This window comes from Panthera uncia, chromosome C2, assembly GCF_023721935.1.
Source record: "Panthera uncia isolate 11264 chromosome C2, Puncia_PCG_1.0, whole genome shotgun sequence".
Lineage (NCBI taxonomy): Eukaryota > Metazoa > Chordata > Mammalia > Carnivora > Felidae > Panthera > Panthera uncia.
Genome location: NC_064810.1, coordinates 70,698,778 through 70,717,689, shown reverse-complemented (window position 1 = coordinate 70,717,689; position 18,912 = coordinate 70,698,778). Strand labels below are relative to the sequence as shown.

General features: G+C 38.3%; 1 protein-coding gene across 1 annotated transcript; it reads right to left on the bottom strand.

Moving 5' to 3' along the window:
* Nucleotides 1-2,997: 2,997 nt before the first annotated feature.
* FBXO45 (F-box protein 45) lies at nt 2,998-18,880 on the bottom strand. Its single transcript, XM_049629495.1, has 3 exons — nt 18,255-18,880; nt 10,451-10,807; nt 2,998-6,191 (listed from the first exon to the last, which is right to left on the bottom strand). Exons 1-3 carry the CDS (start codon nt 18,567-18,569, stop codon nt 6,006-6,008), a joined length of 858 nt encoding a protein of 285 aa, XP_049485452.1. The 5' UTR covers nt 18,570-18,880; the 3' UTR covers nt 2,998-6,005.
* Nucleotides 18,881-18,912: the final 32 nt, after the last annotated feature.

The window sequence follows — 18,912 nt, the reverse complement described above, 5'->3', positions numbered from 1 at the left end:
CACCTCCTGCTCCAATCTATTCCTCCTTTTCAATTCCTTATCCTAATAGAGTACCATGATTGTCCCAAACATCCGCACCAAAAAAGTGCCTCATCCTCTACCCACAAATGGTTTCCATTTATCTTCCTGAATGTCTCTTAAATACATCTTTCCTCTACATCTTTACAGTCACTTCTTGCCTAGACTTCCTAATTCATCTGCCATTTTTCTATCACTGCCTTTTGCAGCAAGAGTAATTGTTAAAGCGCACAGATCATGCCATGCCTCTGCTCGAAAGCCTCTGAATGGCTTCCCCATGAAAAATAGGATGAAACCCAAACTCCTTAGCATGGCAATTATGGTCTGGCCCCAAACCCCTGGCTCCATATCCTCTCCCACTACTCTTCCAGTGTGCACAGTTTCCATACATACTGGATCCACTTATGCCTCTGTATCACATACATGCTACTCCGTGCACCTACAATAGTGGATCTAACCTAACTCGTATTCATCTTCTAAGACTCAGTTTTTTCTTTTTTAAGTTTATTTATTTTGAGAGGGAGAGAGAGACTGTGTGTGGAAAGGGCAGAGAGAGAAAGAGAGAATCCCAAGGTCCAATGCGGGGTTTGAACTCATGAACCATGAGACCATGACGTGAGCTGAAATCAAGAGTCAGATGCTTAACCGACTGAGCCACCTAAGTGCCTCTGAAAGGCCTTTTATTTATTTATTTATTAAAAAAATTTTTTTTTAATGTTTATTTATTTTTGAGACAGAGAGAGACAGAGCATGAACGGGGGAGGGGCAGAGAGAGAGGGAGACACAGAATCGGAAGCAGGCTCCAGGCTCTGAGCCATCAGCCCAGAGCCCGACGCGGTGCTCGAACTCACAGACCACGAGATTGTGACCTGAGCTGAAGTCGGACGCTTAACCGACTGAGCCACCCAGGAGCCCCTATTTATTTATTTTTGAAAGACCTTTTAAACACTGGTTGGAAAATGTCAACAGGTTAGCTACACTAAAATAAACAAAGATATCTGGCTATTTCCACTACAATATGCCTTTAATTAACCTAACTTTGGATATTAGCATTTTAATAAATTACTGCAAGGAGCTGGTTTCAAGGGAGACAGGACCACAAAACCTATCCCCAATACTCAATTTCACCCCCCCACCCATTTATTTATAGAGGAGAAAAGGTAGCAGAAATACTATGACTTGCTAAATATCATACAACAGACAGGACTTGATTTCCCTGAACTCTTGTTTTCTTGTCTAAAAAGAAACAGAAATTAAGGACTGTCAACAGGGTAACCTAGAAAACTCCCTAAACGATTACTTCCTAAGTCACTTATCATGAAGTCCTATATACACAAGCTGATTGACAACAGTTTTAAATTCTGAGAGGCTATTTCTTTTAATGAACCATATACTGAAGAGGATAGAATTTGCCCTCAATAATATTTTAATGAATACATTAAATAAAAAGCAAATGGTTCGGGGGAGGATCCAAGAAAAGAAATTAGGACAACAGATTAGTAAAGCTCTCCCTAAACAAAAGATCCAGAAATTTTACACCTACCTTTCTTCTTAGGAAATTAAAACCCTTTGTAAAATTTGAACAAATACATCAAGCAACTTTTGGCAACATGATCAACTAAATTCTCTTTTAAGCTTTTGGATCACAGGAGCAATTAGTTCAGCCATGCTTGCCTCTTGTAACTCTTGGCAAACATTATCAAACAACTGTTAGCTGGGGTAGATGTAATGGGAGAACAGGTTCCTCGTGAATTACTATTTCCTGTTCGCCTTCCATGCTAAACATGGGAAATGTGGATTCCATTATTAAAAGACATGCAACTTATACATAAATTCCATCACATTTGGCTATTAAGCTACCTCAGTTTTCCTTTCCGACCAATATATATATATAAGTTGTTCTAAATGTAAGCAATCACAGGTGGTTAATGTTTGTTTTAACTTTTTATTAAGAAACTAAAGCAAAACGACAGAATTTCAAAAAAATTAAAATACAGAATTCTAATTTTAATTCTAAACAAATATGAAATTTACACCCGAAACTAAAAATCAGTTTATCAATATTTAAGCATAAAGGGGAATGGCTAAAATGCATTCACAGTCATTATTTCTTCCTTATTAACCTCAGATTTACGTCCCTTTCCTTCGTGCTTCACTTAAAATAGGATACAGAATTTCTTTCTCATCTATCTTTTGTTAATATAGTCTGTAACTTCAGAGCAGCTTTAGTGTCCCTACATAATTCTTTCTCTGTTCCTTCAGGAAATATGTGAGCACCTGCCTATTGGGCTTAGATGATGTGGGCATAAAGATGAGTCCATCAGAGATCCTGTCCTAAGATGTTTAGAGGAGATAAGACACCAACAAATAATAAATACAAATAAATTTATACAAGGTATAAAGTAATATAGCATGAGTTAAGTATAGATAAATATAAAAATAGGGAAATTTGAAGGAAAGAGAGATTACATTCAGCTAGAGAAATTAGGAATGCTTTATGAGGATAGTATTTGGATTGGGTATGGACTGTTCCTTCCAGAAAGACTTCAGAGTGGTCCTAATTGAGATGGTCTTGATTTCCAGAAAGTAATCTTTAAAACTCTTTACATTTCTATCTCTTCAAAACTGTTCATTTTTTTTTAAAGATCAAAAAATATTAATATTATAGTTTATATAAACAGCAGTTTGGGGACTTAAATTATAAGTTAATTATAATACCTACTGTATGGTTTTGGGCTGTTATTTTTGTAACTCTCTTTCCCAAGTTAAATCATATCTAAAAGGCAGATGATGCCTAATCATTTAGCCATGACTTTAGTCAACTGGGCAAAACCTACTTGCTCTATGTGCTTTATAAAATCTATACCTAAATTTACATGAGTAAGAATGAAGGAGATGAAATAAATGGCTTAATAATCAAGTCAGATAATGAAAAAAAAATGACAACTATGAAATGATTACATATATTAACCACAGAACTCCTTGTATGAAAAGTTTTAATGAATTGTGAGCCATTGGCCATTACAGAATTTAAGCCTTAATGTTTCTTTCCTATGTAGAACCAGATAATTAAAACAGCCTATCTCAAGTATGACAGCAGACCATAGTATGAATAAGAGTAATAGTATTGAGTGTTTGCACATCTGCATGCTTCACTAAAGTTAAGAACCAAAGAGAACGCTCCCGGTTTCCCAAGTCAACAAAGTAAATTCAATTACATATTTTTCTTTCCTGATCATAGTTTCAGTTGAAATACAACAAATACTACTTTGCCTTTCAATAGCACTTTTTATCCATCACACAAGTACTTTCCCATTATTTTCTCCTTTACCCTCAATATACTTGTGAGGTAGTGAAGGGAGCAGGGATTTTTTTTTTTTTTTTAATTTTGCAGATGAGAAAACTTAAGGTGAATTTAAAACTCAACCTTAGCAGCATATTGAAATCACCTAGGAAGCTTAAAAAAATCCTTATGACCATGTCCAACATCAGAACAACATCAGAATTTTAGGGTATGAGACCCTAAAAGCATCAAGATTTTTCAAAATGTAGATGACTCCAAAGTACAGCTAAGTTTGAGAACCACTGGTTTAGATGACTGACACTCAACTTTCAGGTGCAACATCTTCTACCTGAATGCTCTCTCAGCACCAATGAAAAAGAGATTCCTTTTCCTTGAACATTGTAATAGTTTGGTTTAATATTCTTTGTACAGCTATTGGTCTCCAGTAATAAAATACTTTACCAAGTTACAAATGAAGGTTCTTCATTCCCCTGATGCTCATTCTAAATATGAACCTCCATTCTATAAAATTGCAAATAGCATATTAGAGAATTTCAGTTTTGAGATAAGGATGGCTTTTTGTTAAATATTTAGGCAATTATTTGATTCTAGGTTCAATGTGCAATAACCCCATGTTTCTGTTTTCCATTCAGCACCTTCAAAACTTTGTTACAAATGAATGTTTACTAATAAGACAAAACAGAATTTATAAACAAAACTCTCGCAAACTCTCTTGGAATTGGCTATATCATATCCTGAAAAAAGACCAAGCACATAAGGGACTTTATTGTTTTATCATTTATCAATCTTCATCCTGAACCAGTTTTCTTTAAATTTTAAACTTTGCCAATTAAATTGAGTTGTTCTACACCAAGAAAAATCAATTTCTGTAGCAGCTATATTCTCTAATACATTTAACATATAGTCTTACTCTGTACTATTAAATATGGTTTTTCAGGAGGTTTCTTCTTGACATGGATATTGAAAAGGACTTTTAACGGATTTCACCTTTAAGCAACATACCAAATACACAATAAATATTTGTAAACCTGTCAGGTGGCAAAAATAAATCTTTGTTCATGACTGAAATCCCCTGCTTCATGAGAGTACTGATAAGCTTAACTCTCAAGGAGCAACGCAAGAACCCCAGCCAGCTGCTTGGTATCTCTAATTTGATTAGATTTAAAACAAAATTACGCACAGCAATAACCTAAAAGGCAAAGATTTCATCTGCCGTAGTCAATTCTTATCACAAAGATGCATCTGAAACCATACATTTATACTTTCATACGGAAGGATGTTTGTTTCTCTTATAACAAAAGAAAATCTCTGCTCATGTATGTTAGATTAACTCAAGAATATTAGTGAAATCAGATTTATTAGTCAAAAACTAATGTCAAGCTCTTCTACAATGAAACCTTCAAAATATTGCCAACCTGAAGTTTTCAGCACAAGGTATTTTATTTCAAGTCCCATGGGGGCAATTATCTATGATGAGATTAAGAACATTCTTAACCTGGGTTCAGGCTGGCACTGTTTCAGGTGGGTGAGTAAACATTTTCTTGATAACCCCAATGAAGAGTCTGAGGCTTAGATTTGTTGCCATGATGTAAACAATATAAAATTTTAAAAAAATTATAATATCTATAGCATTATGAAATTACAAAATAAAAGGACCATTAATTCTCTTCCTTAGGTCTGTGACTAACAGCTTTCATATTTGAGGCCTGTAAGAGCAAATGGCAATGTTCTGTGTTGTTATGAGATACTTTCTCAGAAGGCCAAAAAATAAAACCAGATACTATAAGATGCACATTATTCTTATTACTACTGATACATGTATGATTAGAAATAGATTTGCCTTCCCTCAATCTTAAACTCAAGAGACTGAGGGATCTTTACAATAATTTTGATCATTAAAATAAAAATAACCAGACTGTAATAGTTATGGAAACTGTAAACCAAATTAATTTAAAAATGAGCCAATACAGCACATCTCCTCTTAATCCTCTTCTTTGTAGTTACCTAATTTTCCCTAAATGTTATTCTAATTTTGTACCATGTAGTGGTTTTTAAGAAATTGAACTAGAACAAAGCAACCCCTTTGTCCTGTTTTTGTTTTTACAGGTTTTTTTACACACTTATTATATATACAACTTTTAAAATAGCTGCACAATTTTACATCTCACTGTTAGAGAAGTGCAGTCCAGGCAGACCATGCTTCTCAATATATTAAAAATATTAAATAAAACCCAACCAGTTTCATACTTTTCTAATAGTCAAGCTGGCTGGAAAAAAGGGTCTGGAGAAAAAACAGGCAGTTGTAAAACAGGATCAGTCTTTCTTCACAAACACACTACTTAAAAATCTTGCTATTTCCTTATCTTATCCCTTTTATAGCATCTCTAAAATCTCACCTTAAAAGTTGGAAATAACACATTGCTAACTTAGAGACAAAATCTGTTGCAACATGCATATGTCAACTGCCCACTCAACCAACTGCAACCCTGAGGATTTTTCTGGCCCAGTAGAAAGAGGAAACACTAAGATAATCTCTGCTGTAGAGTTGCTTCTCCAGTTAACAATTTCATGTGTTTTTCAGGATGTTTCTTGGGCATGCATGTATGACACTGTCACTTCATGATTCTACTTTCCACAAGCAGGTATCTTCTCCATTCAGTTTTTCATCCCAAGAAAGCCACCGTCATCCATCCAAAGGTTTTCCAAGGTAAACCAAAGTCACTTCTGTGTTGCCATATACAGCAGAAACTGCTGGATATAAGCAGGCCTTTGGAAGTCCTCTAAAGGCAACCCCCAGGAACTCATATCCACGTTCAAAAGCTAAAGTCTTATCTTCCATGTCCAAAATGACTCGAATTCTTTCTCCTATCTGAAAATAGACACCAAAAGAAGGTTAGAAGAAAACTCACCAAGGGCATAGCTAGAAAAAATAAGATACAAATCAATAAGTTAAAATATTAAGAATATATAGTCTAACAAGGGGCTCAAACTCGTGACCCACGAGATCATGACCTAAGCCGAAGTTGGACACTCAACTGACTGAGCCACCCATGTGCCCCAATTTTTCTTTTTTTCTTTTTAGAGAGAGTGAGAGTGCGCGTGTGCATGCAAGTGAGTGAGCTGGGGAGGGGCAGAGGGGGAGGGAGAAAGAAAAATCTTAAGCAGGATCCATGCCCAGTCGGGAGCCCTAGGTGGGGCTCGGTCTCATGACCACAAGATCATGACCTGAGCCAAAATCAAGAGTCCAACGCTTAACTGACTGACCCATCCAGGTGCCCAATAGTTGTTTTTTTTTTTTAAGATGGGATCTGCATTTAATACCAAAAATTTAAATGTTCCTACTGAACAGTTCCCAGATTTTATTTACTCTTTGTTTAAAGGCTTTTCTTAGAAGTTTACCACTAAAATCTGTAACTTGGTATATTTTACCAAAAATGTCTATCTAACCTTGTCAAATTATTACAATATGTATATACAACGGAATATTATTCAGCCATAAAAAGAAATGCAATTTTGATATATGCTATAACACAGATGATCCTTGAAAATGTTATGTTATGTGAAATAAGCCAGACACAAAAATATATATTTGCATGATTCTACTTATATAAAGCACCTACAATATTCAAATCGTAGAGTCAGAAAATAGAATAGAGGTTACCAGAGGATGGAGGAAAGGAGAGATGAGAAGTTATTGCTTAATGAGCATAGAGTTTGTGCTGCGGATGATGAAAAAGTCTTAGGTATAAATAGTGGTGATGGATAAACATATTGTGAATGTATTAATGCCACTGCACTGTATACTTACAAATGGTTAAAATAATAAAGGTGTATGTTTTATCACAATAAAATTACCATAATAAAAACACTCATATAACCTTTAAAGTTGACAAAACAGTTCTTCAAACAGTGTGGAACTTATATAATCATGAAGAGCCAAATCTGACCATAGGTTCTAAAGATGCAGAATAGGCTTATTAGTCATTTTATGGGCCACTGCTCTGAAACACCTGTTTGTTATAAAAACAGCAAACTAAAGCAGAAGCACAATACATCCAGTTATTTTCCTACATGGAAAAGTGCAGACAAACAAGGACAGAAGGATATTCTACTTTTATAATTTGCATCTATAAAAGGTTGTTTTATTTACATACTTGGAGGCAGAAAGTCCTAACATTAGCAATCAAAAGTCAGAATTTAATACTTCCCAATTATGATAACTCCTGCTGTTGTTACTTTCCTTCATTGTATTTCCTGTCACAGACAACTACAAACATTTACTTTTTTCTTCTCTTTGCCCAACTCATAGATTAACTAACACCCCATTTTATGGACCTACGAACATCCTAATTATCATCACCACTATTGCCACCAACAAAACAAACAACAGCAAACAGAAATGAAAAGTTAATATTTTGTTGGGTATTCATTTTGTGGTTTATTTGTATTATCTCATTTAATCCTCACATCTATCCTAGGATTCTCCCTATTTTACAGAAGATGGAAACTAAGATGACAGAACCACTCCTGGTGAAATTTGCATATCTGTTTTACCTTTGACTGAGCATACAGCATGTACACAGCACAGAGAACAGAAAGCAAAAGTCTTACTAGCTTTAGGTGTCAGAGAGCAAAACTTGGGAGATGGCAGAGCAACTGGAAATTTAGAGGAGGAACTCCAGAAGTAATGGAACCATAAAGCGGATGAGCCCTAAATCCAAGAATTAACTCTGCCCAAATCACTGTATAATCACTGTCTTACACAGACACACGGGAAACCCCAATAAAACCAGGCTGGTAAGATAGCAGCTAGAAGCCAAACCTCCCCCGCTGCAAAAACAAAACAAAACAAAAACCAACAAAGACATTAGCTGCTATATACCATGGGGGAGACAGAGTTCACAATTTGAAGAATCTAGGCAAGTTAACTGCCTACTAAAATAAAACCCACACATTTCAGAAAAAACAAAGTGATTCCTAAAAACAAAACATTCCAGTATTACTAGTATATTATCTATAATTTCCAATTTTCAATTTAAAAATGACTGGATATGAAAAGAAACAGGAAAGTACAACTCATACTCTGGGGGGAAAAAGCAGTCAATAGAAACCAATTCCAAGTAGGTCTACACGTTGGATTTGGTGGACAAAGACTTAAAAGCAGTTATGATAAATATGTGCAAAGAATTAAAGAAAAATCTAATATTAATGAATGGACAGACAATCTCAATGGAAAAATGGAAACTATAAAAAGGAGCCAAATGAAAATTCCAGAGTTGAAAAATACAATAAACAAAATTCACTACCCTGGCCTAATAGCCATAGAATCTATGAACTTGAAGATAGAGCAATAGAAATTACCTGATCCAAAAAACAAAGAGAAAAAAGATTTTTAAAAAAGAACACAACTTCAGAGACAGAGAGATCAGGACAATATCAATTGTAGTCCAACAACTACATTAAATGTAAATGGATTAAACACTCAAATCAAAAGGCAGAGACTGTCAGATTGGGTTAGATTAAGAGACCCAATTATATGCCAGCTAGGAGACCCATTTTAAACAAAGACAGACTGAAAGTAAAAGAATAGGGAAAAAGAGGTACCTTGCAATAGTAAGCATAAGAAGGTTGAAGTTGCTATATTAACATCAGACAAAATAGACTTAAAGACAGTACTGAAATCTCCAGCTATACTTGCTAATTTACCTATTTCTTCTTTCAGTTCTTTAAGTTTTTGCCTCATGTGTTTTAGAGCTATTTTATCAGGTGCATATACATTTACAATTGTTATATCTCTCTATCTGATTAACTCCTTTATCATTATGAAATGACTCTAATAATAACCTTATTCTTTTTTATTATTATTTTTTACTTTTGAGAGAGAGAGAAACAGAGAGACAGAGCATGAGCAGGGGAGGGGCAGAGAGAGGAGACACAGCATCCAAAGCAGGCTCCAGGCTCTGGCATAGAGCCTGATGTGGGGGTTGAACTCGTGAATCATAAGATCATGACCTGGGCTGAAGTCAGATGCTCACCAACTAAGCCACCCAGGTGCTCCTAATATCTCTTATTCTTAAGTCTATAATTCTTTAAAATTTCCAATTTCTTTTTAAATTTTTTTAATGTTTATTCATTTTTTGAGAGAGAGAGAGAGAGAGAGAGAGAGAGATTGAAAGAGTGCAAGTAGGGGAGGGGCAGAGAAAGAGAGACACAGAATCTGAAGCAGGCTCCAGGTTCTGAGTTGTCAGCATAGAGCCTGATGCGGACTTGAACTCAGGAACCGCGAGATTACAACCTGAGCCAAAGTCAGATGCTTAACTGACTGAGCCACCCAGGCACCCCTAAAATTTCCAATTTCTTATCAGATTATTGTTTTAGACTCTGTTGACTCTATGCTAATCATATGGCATTTACAAATAGGAACTATAATTTTGACCCTAGAATCAAATGAGTATGGCATTAAGATAAGATGAAGAGAGTAAAAAAAAAAAAACTCAGTAGTTTGCCTAAATTTGCCTGTCTTATAGAAATCACTGACATCTGCAGAGGCTCTGAATCCACAAACAGATTAATGAATAGCAGAGGGTGAATATGTGTGTGCATGTGCACAGGTACATTTCTGGGAGTGAGAAGTCTAGAAAAAAGTAGGTTCGGATGTGACATGATACAGGAAAAAGGACAATCTTGCATGAGTTGGCAAACTATGGTCATTGGACCAATCTTGCTTGCAGCCCATAAACAAGGTTTTACTGGAACACAGCTATGAACACTCATTTACATATTATCTATGGTTGCTTTTGTACTACAACAACAGAGTTGAATAGTTGTGACAGAGACCATAGGGACCACAAGGCTTGAAATATTTATTACCTGCCCTATATAGAAAAAAGTTTGCCAACCCCTGATTTAGAGCAAAGACAGATAGCTCAAGGTCAATATGTATTAGGAAACAAATACGGAAATACTAAAAGATTATTAAAGTAGCAAAGAAAGGCCAGTTACACTATTTACTTTTAAATTACCAAAAAGACACACAAAGCTGCTATATAAAATTTTGTGAACTTAAAACAAATTAATGATTTATGATTTGACAAAGGACCACAACTGAGAAAATACCTAGTTTCTCACCTGATATTTTGGTGCATTGTTGCACTGTGGAAAACTGCCATTGACTTCTCCGTTATGTAGTAGATTATTGTCCACCAGATTCCAGCCCCAGCTCTGGTCATCACTGCCCAGTAATGCCACATACCCTTGGCATTGCATGGGGGCTCGTTTTGTAGCAATTCCAATCACTGCCACAGTGCCCAGAGGGCCTTCCCACCACACTTCCCATGCATGGCGGCCCTCACTGAAACCAATCTTGGTCCTTGCACCATCAGTACTCTGAGCAATGGGGTTTCGATGTAAAGTAAAACCATTTTTCTTAATGTAGACATTCCTGGAGCAGTCATTAGTGCTGAAGGCATGTTGGAAAGCACGCACCTGAAAAGACGAAAAGCAGACCAAAGAAATAGAAATTTGATTTTTCTTAAACATTAAAAAGTACCCATGGTTTTAGGCTACGTTTTTAGACAATAAAGTTATATATTTTTAAATAATACAGTATGTATTTCCAAAAAATGGCTAGTTTCAGGATAGAATACTAACAAAATATGCATGCAACATTTAAAATAACTGCTGGGGTGCCTGGGTGGCCGGAGGCTTAGTTGGTTAAGCCTCCAGCAACAGCTCAGGTCATATGGCAGTCTGTGGTTTTGAACCCCGCATCGGGCTCTGTGCTGACAGTTCAGAGCCTGGAGCCTGCTTTGGATTCTGTGTCTCCCTCTCTCTCTGCCCCTCCCTTGCTCGTACTCTGTCTCTCTCTCTTTCAAAAATAAATAAACATTAGAAAATAAAAAATAAAATGACTGCCAACTGCTTTATTATTGATCAAAATTCTAAACTATGGTATCATTTCTCCAAATAGACTTCTTAAAATATCAAAACATATACACAAGAATCCTTATATTTTAGAGATAATACTGAAATGTTTATGGATGACATTAGGATATCTCAGAATTGCCCTGAAATATCCAGGGCTGGAGTGAGAGAATGGGTAGGGTAAACACAAAACTAGATTATCTGTATTTAATCATTGGTAAAGCTTGGTGATAGGTTTGGGAGGTTCATTAAACTATTTCCTCTACTCTAGTTTATATTTAGTATTTTTATATCAAAAAGTTAAGGGATATACAGTTTTCATGCTGGCAATACTGTCATCAAAAAATACTTTTACTGAAAAGAATTTTTTTAATGTTTATTTTGCTAGAGAGCAGGAGAACGCGTGCGCACTTGAGCATGCAGGGGAGGGGCAGAGAGAGAGGGAGACACAGAATCCAAAGCAGGCCCCAGGCTCTATGCTGTCAGCACAGAGCCTGGCATAGGGCTCGAACCTACATACCACGAGATCATTACCTGAGCTAAAGTCGGACGCTTAGCCAACTGAGCCACCCAGGTACCTCCCCAAAATATTTTTTTTAATTTTTTTTTTAACGTTTATTTATTTTTGAGACAGGGAGAGACAGAGCATGAACGGGGGAGGGTCAGAGAGAAGGAGACACAGAATCTGAAACAGGCTCCAGGCTCTGAGCTGTCAGCACAGAGCCCGACGCGGGGCCCGAACTCACAGACCGCGAGATCATGACCTAAGCCGAAGTCGGCCACTTAACCGACTGAGCCACCCAGGCGCCCCTACCTCCCCAAAATATTTTAATAGAGAACGTAGTCATAGCAGTTCTAAAGTTTATGAAAAATTTTAATAACCACAAACTATGTTAGGTCCTCAGCCTCCTTGCTAGTTATTACTCATACATGGAGACAGCACCACTCTCATTTTACCAAATCAAATAACCCTTTAGACGGCATCTAATTTCAAGCACTAGAATTTATAAAGAGATAGTCATTACGAGCAGCTACCATAGATAGGACAGATTAGTTGATCTTCACTAATCAGTTTTGTAAAGCTTCCAAAATAAGGGCAGTATGGAAATTGCTACTCTGTCTAAATAGTAAACATTTCTCATGCTTTAGTAATTTAAAGTTTTTGATTTGTATGTTTTTTGAAAATCCCTTGGGGCGCCTGGGTGGCTCAGTCGGTTAAGCGGCCGACTTCGGCTCAGGTCATGATCTCACGGTCCGTGAGTTCGAGCCCCGCGTTGGGCTCTGTACTGACAGCTCAGAGCCTGGAGCCTGTTTCAGATTCTGTGTCTCCCTCTCTCTGACCCTCCCCCGTTCATGCTCTGTCTCTCTCTGTCTCAAAAATAAATAAACATTAAAAAAAAATTTTTTTTTTTAAAAAGAAAATCCCTTATTCAAATGACCCCAAAGCATCCAAAGGCTGGGATCTACTGCTTTAGTTAATCTGAGCCACGAACTCCAGAATCACAGAATTTCAGCATTAGGAAGGGCTTTAAAGGGACCTACTGCAACACAGGGATGAGGGCACAGACCTAAAAGTCAACAGGTAGTTAGAGCAAGAGTCCCAAAGAGAAGTCTGGTATCTAGCCCCTTCATCCAGTGTTCAGTTCCTATTTGCCAGTACCTCACTGCTTCATTATTACACTGTAGGGCAGAGACATTAAAAAACAAACAAACACTCTGCTTGATTCAGGAGGCTGTAATACTGAAGTATTTAAAAAAAATTTTTTTTTAACTTTTATTTATTTTTGAGAGACAAAGAGAGACACAGCAGGAGCAGGGGAGGGGCAGAGAGAGAGAGGGAGGCAGAATCAGAAGCAGGCTCCAAGTTTGAGCTGTCAGCACAGAGCCCAAGACGGGGCTTGAACCCACGAACCGTGAGATCATGACCTGAGCTGAAGTCGGACACTTAAACGACTGAGACACCCAGGCACCCCAATACTGAAGTATTTCTAAATATTTTCCTATCTGTTCTATTATAACACACTTTTAAGCACATAAAATATCAGAACATAAGATTAAATGGGTGAGTAAAATGTCCCCCAAATATTATTTAAAAATTCAACAGATTATTATCAAGAAAATATAAAATATTTTATAAAATCATTATAAAATATTTAACTGATAATTACCTATGCCTATTCCCTAATTCTTACAAATATCAATTGCTTTTTCTCTATCCTTCATTGTCACAATGACACTGTTGCCAGCCTCTTCTCCAAACTGCTATGACTTCTTCCTATTACTCTGGACTAATCTTTCTTCACTGTACCCTTTTCTGGTGACCACCATACCTCTGCCCCCTAAAACTCTCCTACACTCAATAATTACTCTCTACCTAAATTATTTCCAGACCTATTTTTCTAAAACAGCACCTTTATCACATTTCATCTCAGTTCAATAACCTTTGATGGTTCCATACTAACTACTATTCTTCCTGGTTTTCAAAGCTCTCCAGGTCTGGTTCCTCCTATTTCCCTTTCTAACTTCACGTTGTTCTCCCTATCTGTAGTATCATAGCTACTTTCCTCCTCCAACATAAACTGTATCTTCTAAAACCTGAATCAGTCTTGCCACTTGTATGAAGTTATTCTAACCACGACTACCGAATCTCCCTGATTTTGCTCTCCTAAGTTCTTTTCCACCACAGTTGGAACCATACATTTAAGTCTGCATCCAACCCAACCACTTTGATTCTAACAGAAAATACACTGAAAAACAACAAGAACAAAAACAATAGCAATACTAATCTCACCTAAATTGAGCAAACCTCTCTGAGTCTAAAACAGAATAGGATAAGGAACACTATTGGAATGAAATCTGCAAAATCCAGACTGAGGGAAACTCTACAGGGTAAACAACCTGGTTTTTTCAACAGATAAGTTTCAGGAATGGGAGTTAGTACGTGAATCTGCTGGCTAAAATAGCCTTAAGAGATATATATCAGCAGTTTGCCATGAGAACCTTATACAGATATTGATTAAATAAACTGAAAATTTTAAATATAACATTTGACATTTATAAAACAATTGGAAATTTGAACACTGCATTGTTTATATTAAGGAATTATTGTTAATTTCTTTACACTTTAGGTGTGATGATATTGTGATTATAATAAGTGTGCTTATCTTTTAGATTTGGATACTGAAAAATTGAGATGAAATGAAAAAATATACAAACTAATAAATAAAAACAATCCATAGTTTCTTTCCCACAGTCTCATGTACAACCTAAATTTTACATTGTAACAAACACCTTTAAGACCTACTTTAGGATCTAGGTCTGAAAATCTGAGAATATATTATACTTAGATGCTAAGTATGACTGGAATTATTGATGTTCCTTGGTAACATGAAAAATATGAACTTTCAAAAAGAAGACAAATCCTAAATAGACCGGCAATTCCAAATACTTTCCAGTTTTATGCTATCCCACACCTGTCCGCATCCTCCTCCCAGTTACCCAGGCTCCCTGGAAATCCTATCTGATTCTTCTTCCTCATCTCACCCACTCTCAGTTAGCTGTCCTATACGGATTTGTTCTCTGCAATAGCTGTCCCAGCCATCCTCTTCTCTCCTCTACACACTTGTTCAGGTCTTAGGTACCTCTGGTATAGGTACTAACTCCCGTTCTGTCCAATTCATCTTATGGCCTAGTTTTTCTAAAGCACAGTACTTATCTGTCACTGCTCTGTTCAAACTTCTATGGTTTATAACAGTAGAACAAAGCCCAAACTATACACTGAAGGCTACATGCCAAGGACATCCATGATGAGTTTCAGCTTACCTTTATAATTGTATTTTCCACTACTTCAACTCAATCTCACTAGACCCTATATAAAGATAGAAATCTTTAGCCTTTCCTCTAAGCTCCAAACTGTAACAGCTGCCTATCTGAAATCTCTCGGATGTCTCAAAAACACTGTAAATTCTACTCTACCAAAATTGAACTCACTGCTATTTTTCCTAAATCTAGCCCAGGTGATTCTCATATTATGTAAGCTAGATATCTAGGAGTCATTCTTAACACCTCCCTCTTTCTCACCCCTATTTCAAATCTATTACCAAATCCTGTAGGTTTTACTTCCTAAATCTTTCTTGTTTCTCCCCATCTCCTCCACTACCCACTTCCTAGCGGATCTATCCATATTTCTAAGGTCCCCCTCCAATCTGTTCTCCATACCAAAGTCAGAAATAACCTCTTAAAAATGCAAAAAAAAAAAAAAATCACATCACCAATCCCTACACTCCTAACCCCCTCTTGCTTATAATCCAAAATGGCTTCCCTGTAGTTTGGCCTCACTCCACCTCTTCCATCTTCTCTCAAACCTGTCTCACCTTTGCTCTGATTCAGCCACACGGATGTATTCTCTGTCCCTCATAATCATCAAGTTCTGTCCTGGAAGTCTTCTCTCTCCCCTTGGCTTTATTGTTCAGGTCTCAGGACATGCATTATTTCCTCAGAGGAAAGCCTTTCTTGACCTCCATACCTAGGTCAAATCCTCCATCTCTGACATTCAGAGCACTGTGCACCTCTCTCTCCTTCATAGCACCTACCACAGATGCAATTTTACAACTGTGTATTTGATTAATATCTATTTCCCCCCACGAGACTCTAAGCTCCATAAGCAAGGCATCCATTAAGAGTTTTGTGTCTGTTTTTATTCATCATTGCATCTGCAAAAGTGAGCATAGTGCCTGGAGATCACCCTTTTTAAAGTAAACATATATGCTGTGCAAAGCCTTTGCTTTCCTCTTGTCCTACTTTTTTCAGAGGATTTCTTCTTAGTAAAATGTTCAAATCCTCCCTATCTTTAAAATTCAGATCAAATATAATCCTAACCTCAAACCCTCTCCAAGCCTCCACTCAACTTGTAAATCTCTCCTTTCACTGAAATTCTAATTCTAGTGTGTGTGTGTGTGTGTGTGTGTGTGTGTATGTATGTGTGTGTGTGTGTGTGTGTGTGTGTGTGTGTATATATATATATACTGGGAGTATATGTTTTATATATATATGTGTGCGTATATATATATATATATATATATATATGTCACAGGAGCAATTTCTATCATGTATTAATTATTTCTATACATTTTTCTTCTCTACTTGACTGAGAACTTCCTTACTAGGGTCTCTGACTTCTTTTGAATTAATATTTTTATCCTCAAGACATTTTTCTTATGTCCTGCAACATCTGAACGAACATATGATTAGTGGAAATCTACAATACCTACCATGGGTGTGGTAGAAAGACAATATAAAGCATTAAAAACCTAAGAAACCTAAAATATCTCTGGAAGGATACAGGTAACACAGGTTGCCTCCAAGAAGGCAAACTGGGTGGCTGGCAGACAAGAGCAAAAGGCAAGACATTTTGCTTATACTATATTGCTTCTTTTGCATGTTGACTTACATGAACACACTAACACATACTGTCATATGAATCCCGACTCATGTATCTTTTACAGACCAATTACAAAAATGTCTTAAAGCCTACTTTGCCTGATAAAACTGCAATGTTCTGCATTCTACTACATAAATTACAACTAGTATCCACTGAGCATCCACCATGTACAAATATTGTCCTAGTAAATTAATGTGTTGGGGCACCTGGGTGGCTCAGTCGGTTAAGTACTGACTCCTGATTTCAGCTCATGTCATGATTTCACATTTCACATTTCATTTTGTGAGGTCGAGCTCCACGTCCAGCTTCGCACTGATAGCCCAGAGCCTGCTTGGGATTCTCTTTTCCTCTTTCTCTGCCCCCCTCCCACTCACTTGTGCACGTGCTCTCTCTCAAAATAAATAAACTTAAAAAAAATTAATGTGCTATTTCACTTAATAGAAAAAAACTAATTTGATAGTTGACATACTTAATTGCAACATTCCTTATCTTATTAAACTAAAACCTGCTTTATTACAGAATAAATTTTACATCTATTTCACACAGGGAAAAAAATTTTACTTTACTCTGACTCCCCCTTTGGCAGTCTAGCTTTAAAAAGGGTATCTCCTTTTTTTAGTTATTAATGTATTTTTTATGTTTACCACATTCTAGGACAGACTTCATCCTCTCTCACATATCCTCTTGGTGACTGCTATACTTAATAGCTGTTATCCATCCAACTGAATTCAAGCTCGAGGTCTTTGTTTATATTGCCTGAAGAATCTTCTCAGCCCTACCATAACCTGTTAGTTGGAATTTTTATTTGTATATGAAAAAGGCAGGAATGTGCACAAGAATCTAGGGGGAAAAGGCATCAAAACCAGAATCAGCACATAAGATGACACACAGAATAGAAGAGGCACACCATCAAGGTGGAAGTATGAAAAAGTTGGCAGGGAAGTTAGCCAATAGTGGAACAAGGCAGTATTAGGATGGTTAAGTGGTGCTGACGGGGAAGGGGAGAGGATGTTCTATTCAAACCTGTAATTTGAAAGTTAGCAGGATGTCTAGGACTACACTCACTTACAAGTCTGAAACATAATCGAGGGAATGAAAGAGAACTTAGGCGAAAATAGAATAAAATAGTTATAAATCACAGCTTGAAAAGAGTGAGGTGAATGTGGGGTGAAAGCAAAGATCTTAGAAATTCAGCCGGTGTTAAGGCAGCTAAGATGATCTAATAAAAAATAGGAAAGTATTGAATGGCACAACAATGGGGGTGGTCTGTCTTTATGGGGGAAGTCTGTGGAAAGTGGAATGAGTGATGGAAACCAGTAACTGGAAACTATCTGGTCCTTTAAAAAGTGCATCACGGAAGTGAGGGGGGTAGGTTTAAGGAGCAGAACTTCAAAGAGAAGAGAGGATCTTCATGGAGGGGGACGTGAAGTAAGGTACAGACTGCAGCCGTGCAAAGGCGGGATGGTGAGGCGAGGCGTCTGAGTCAGAGCTCAGATGAGAAGCACTGAGATTGAGAGCGGCGCAGAGAAGCGGGACTGGGGGCAGCGGCGTGGCCCGGGGCTCCCTCACCTTGGCCTTGTAGCTGGGCAGGTTGCAGAGGATGTCCGTGCGCAGAGCCTCTTCTGCCAGGCGGCGGGCGCAAAGGCTCCGCCACACCTCGCTGTTCTCATCACCGTGCAGGCAGCGGTACCAGTGCTTGCACACCAGGGCGCAGCTCCGCAGCTCGGACAGCTCCAGGTAGGAAAACACCAACTCCAGCACCCGGCTGGGCAGCCGGCCCCCTGCGCCCGCGGACCCGGATCCCGAGCCGCCGACCGCGCCGCCGCCGCCGCTACAGCCAGCGCCACCAGAGGCTCCGCCAGGCCCCGGGGCTGGTGCCGCCATCGCCTCACCAGCCGGCCCAAGGGCCGCCGCTGCCGCCGCCTCTTCCCCCCGTCTCTGCTGGGGAGGCCAAGCCTAGCCTTGAGACCGAAGCACCTCGCTCACCGCCCCTTTCACAGCCAACCACCGGCCCTCCACCACTCCCGCCCCTGCCCGGGGGCGTCCGCCGCGCGCCCCGCCTCACTGAGGGCAGACGCACCGGCCGCACGGGCGTCCCCCGCCCCTCCTCCCCGGCTCAGCGCGGGCGTCGGAACCGCCCGACTCCCACGGCCTCCCCGCGGCGCGCCCGTGGCTCCGCCATACTGGTTGAGGGCACGAAGCAAGGGCGCACGCCCAGCTCGCTCGC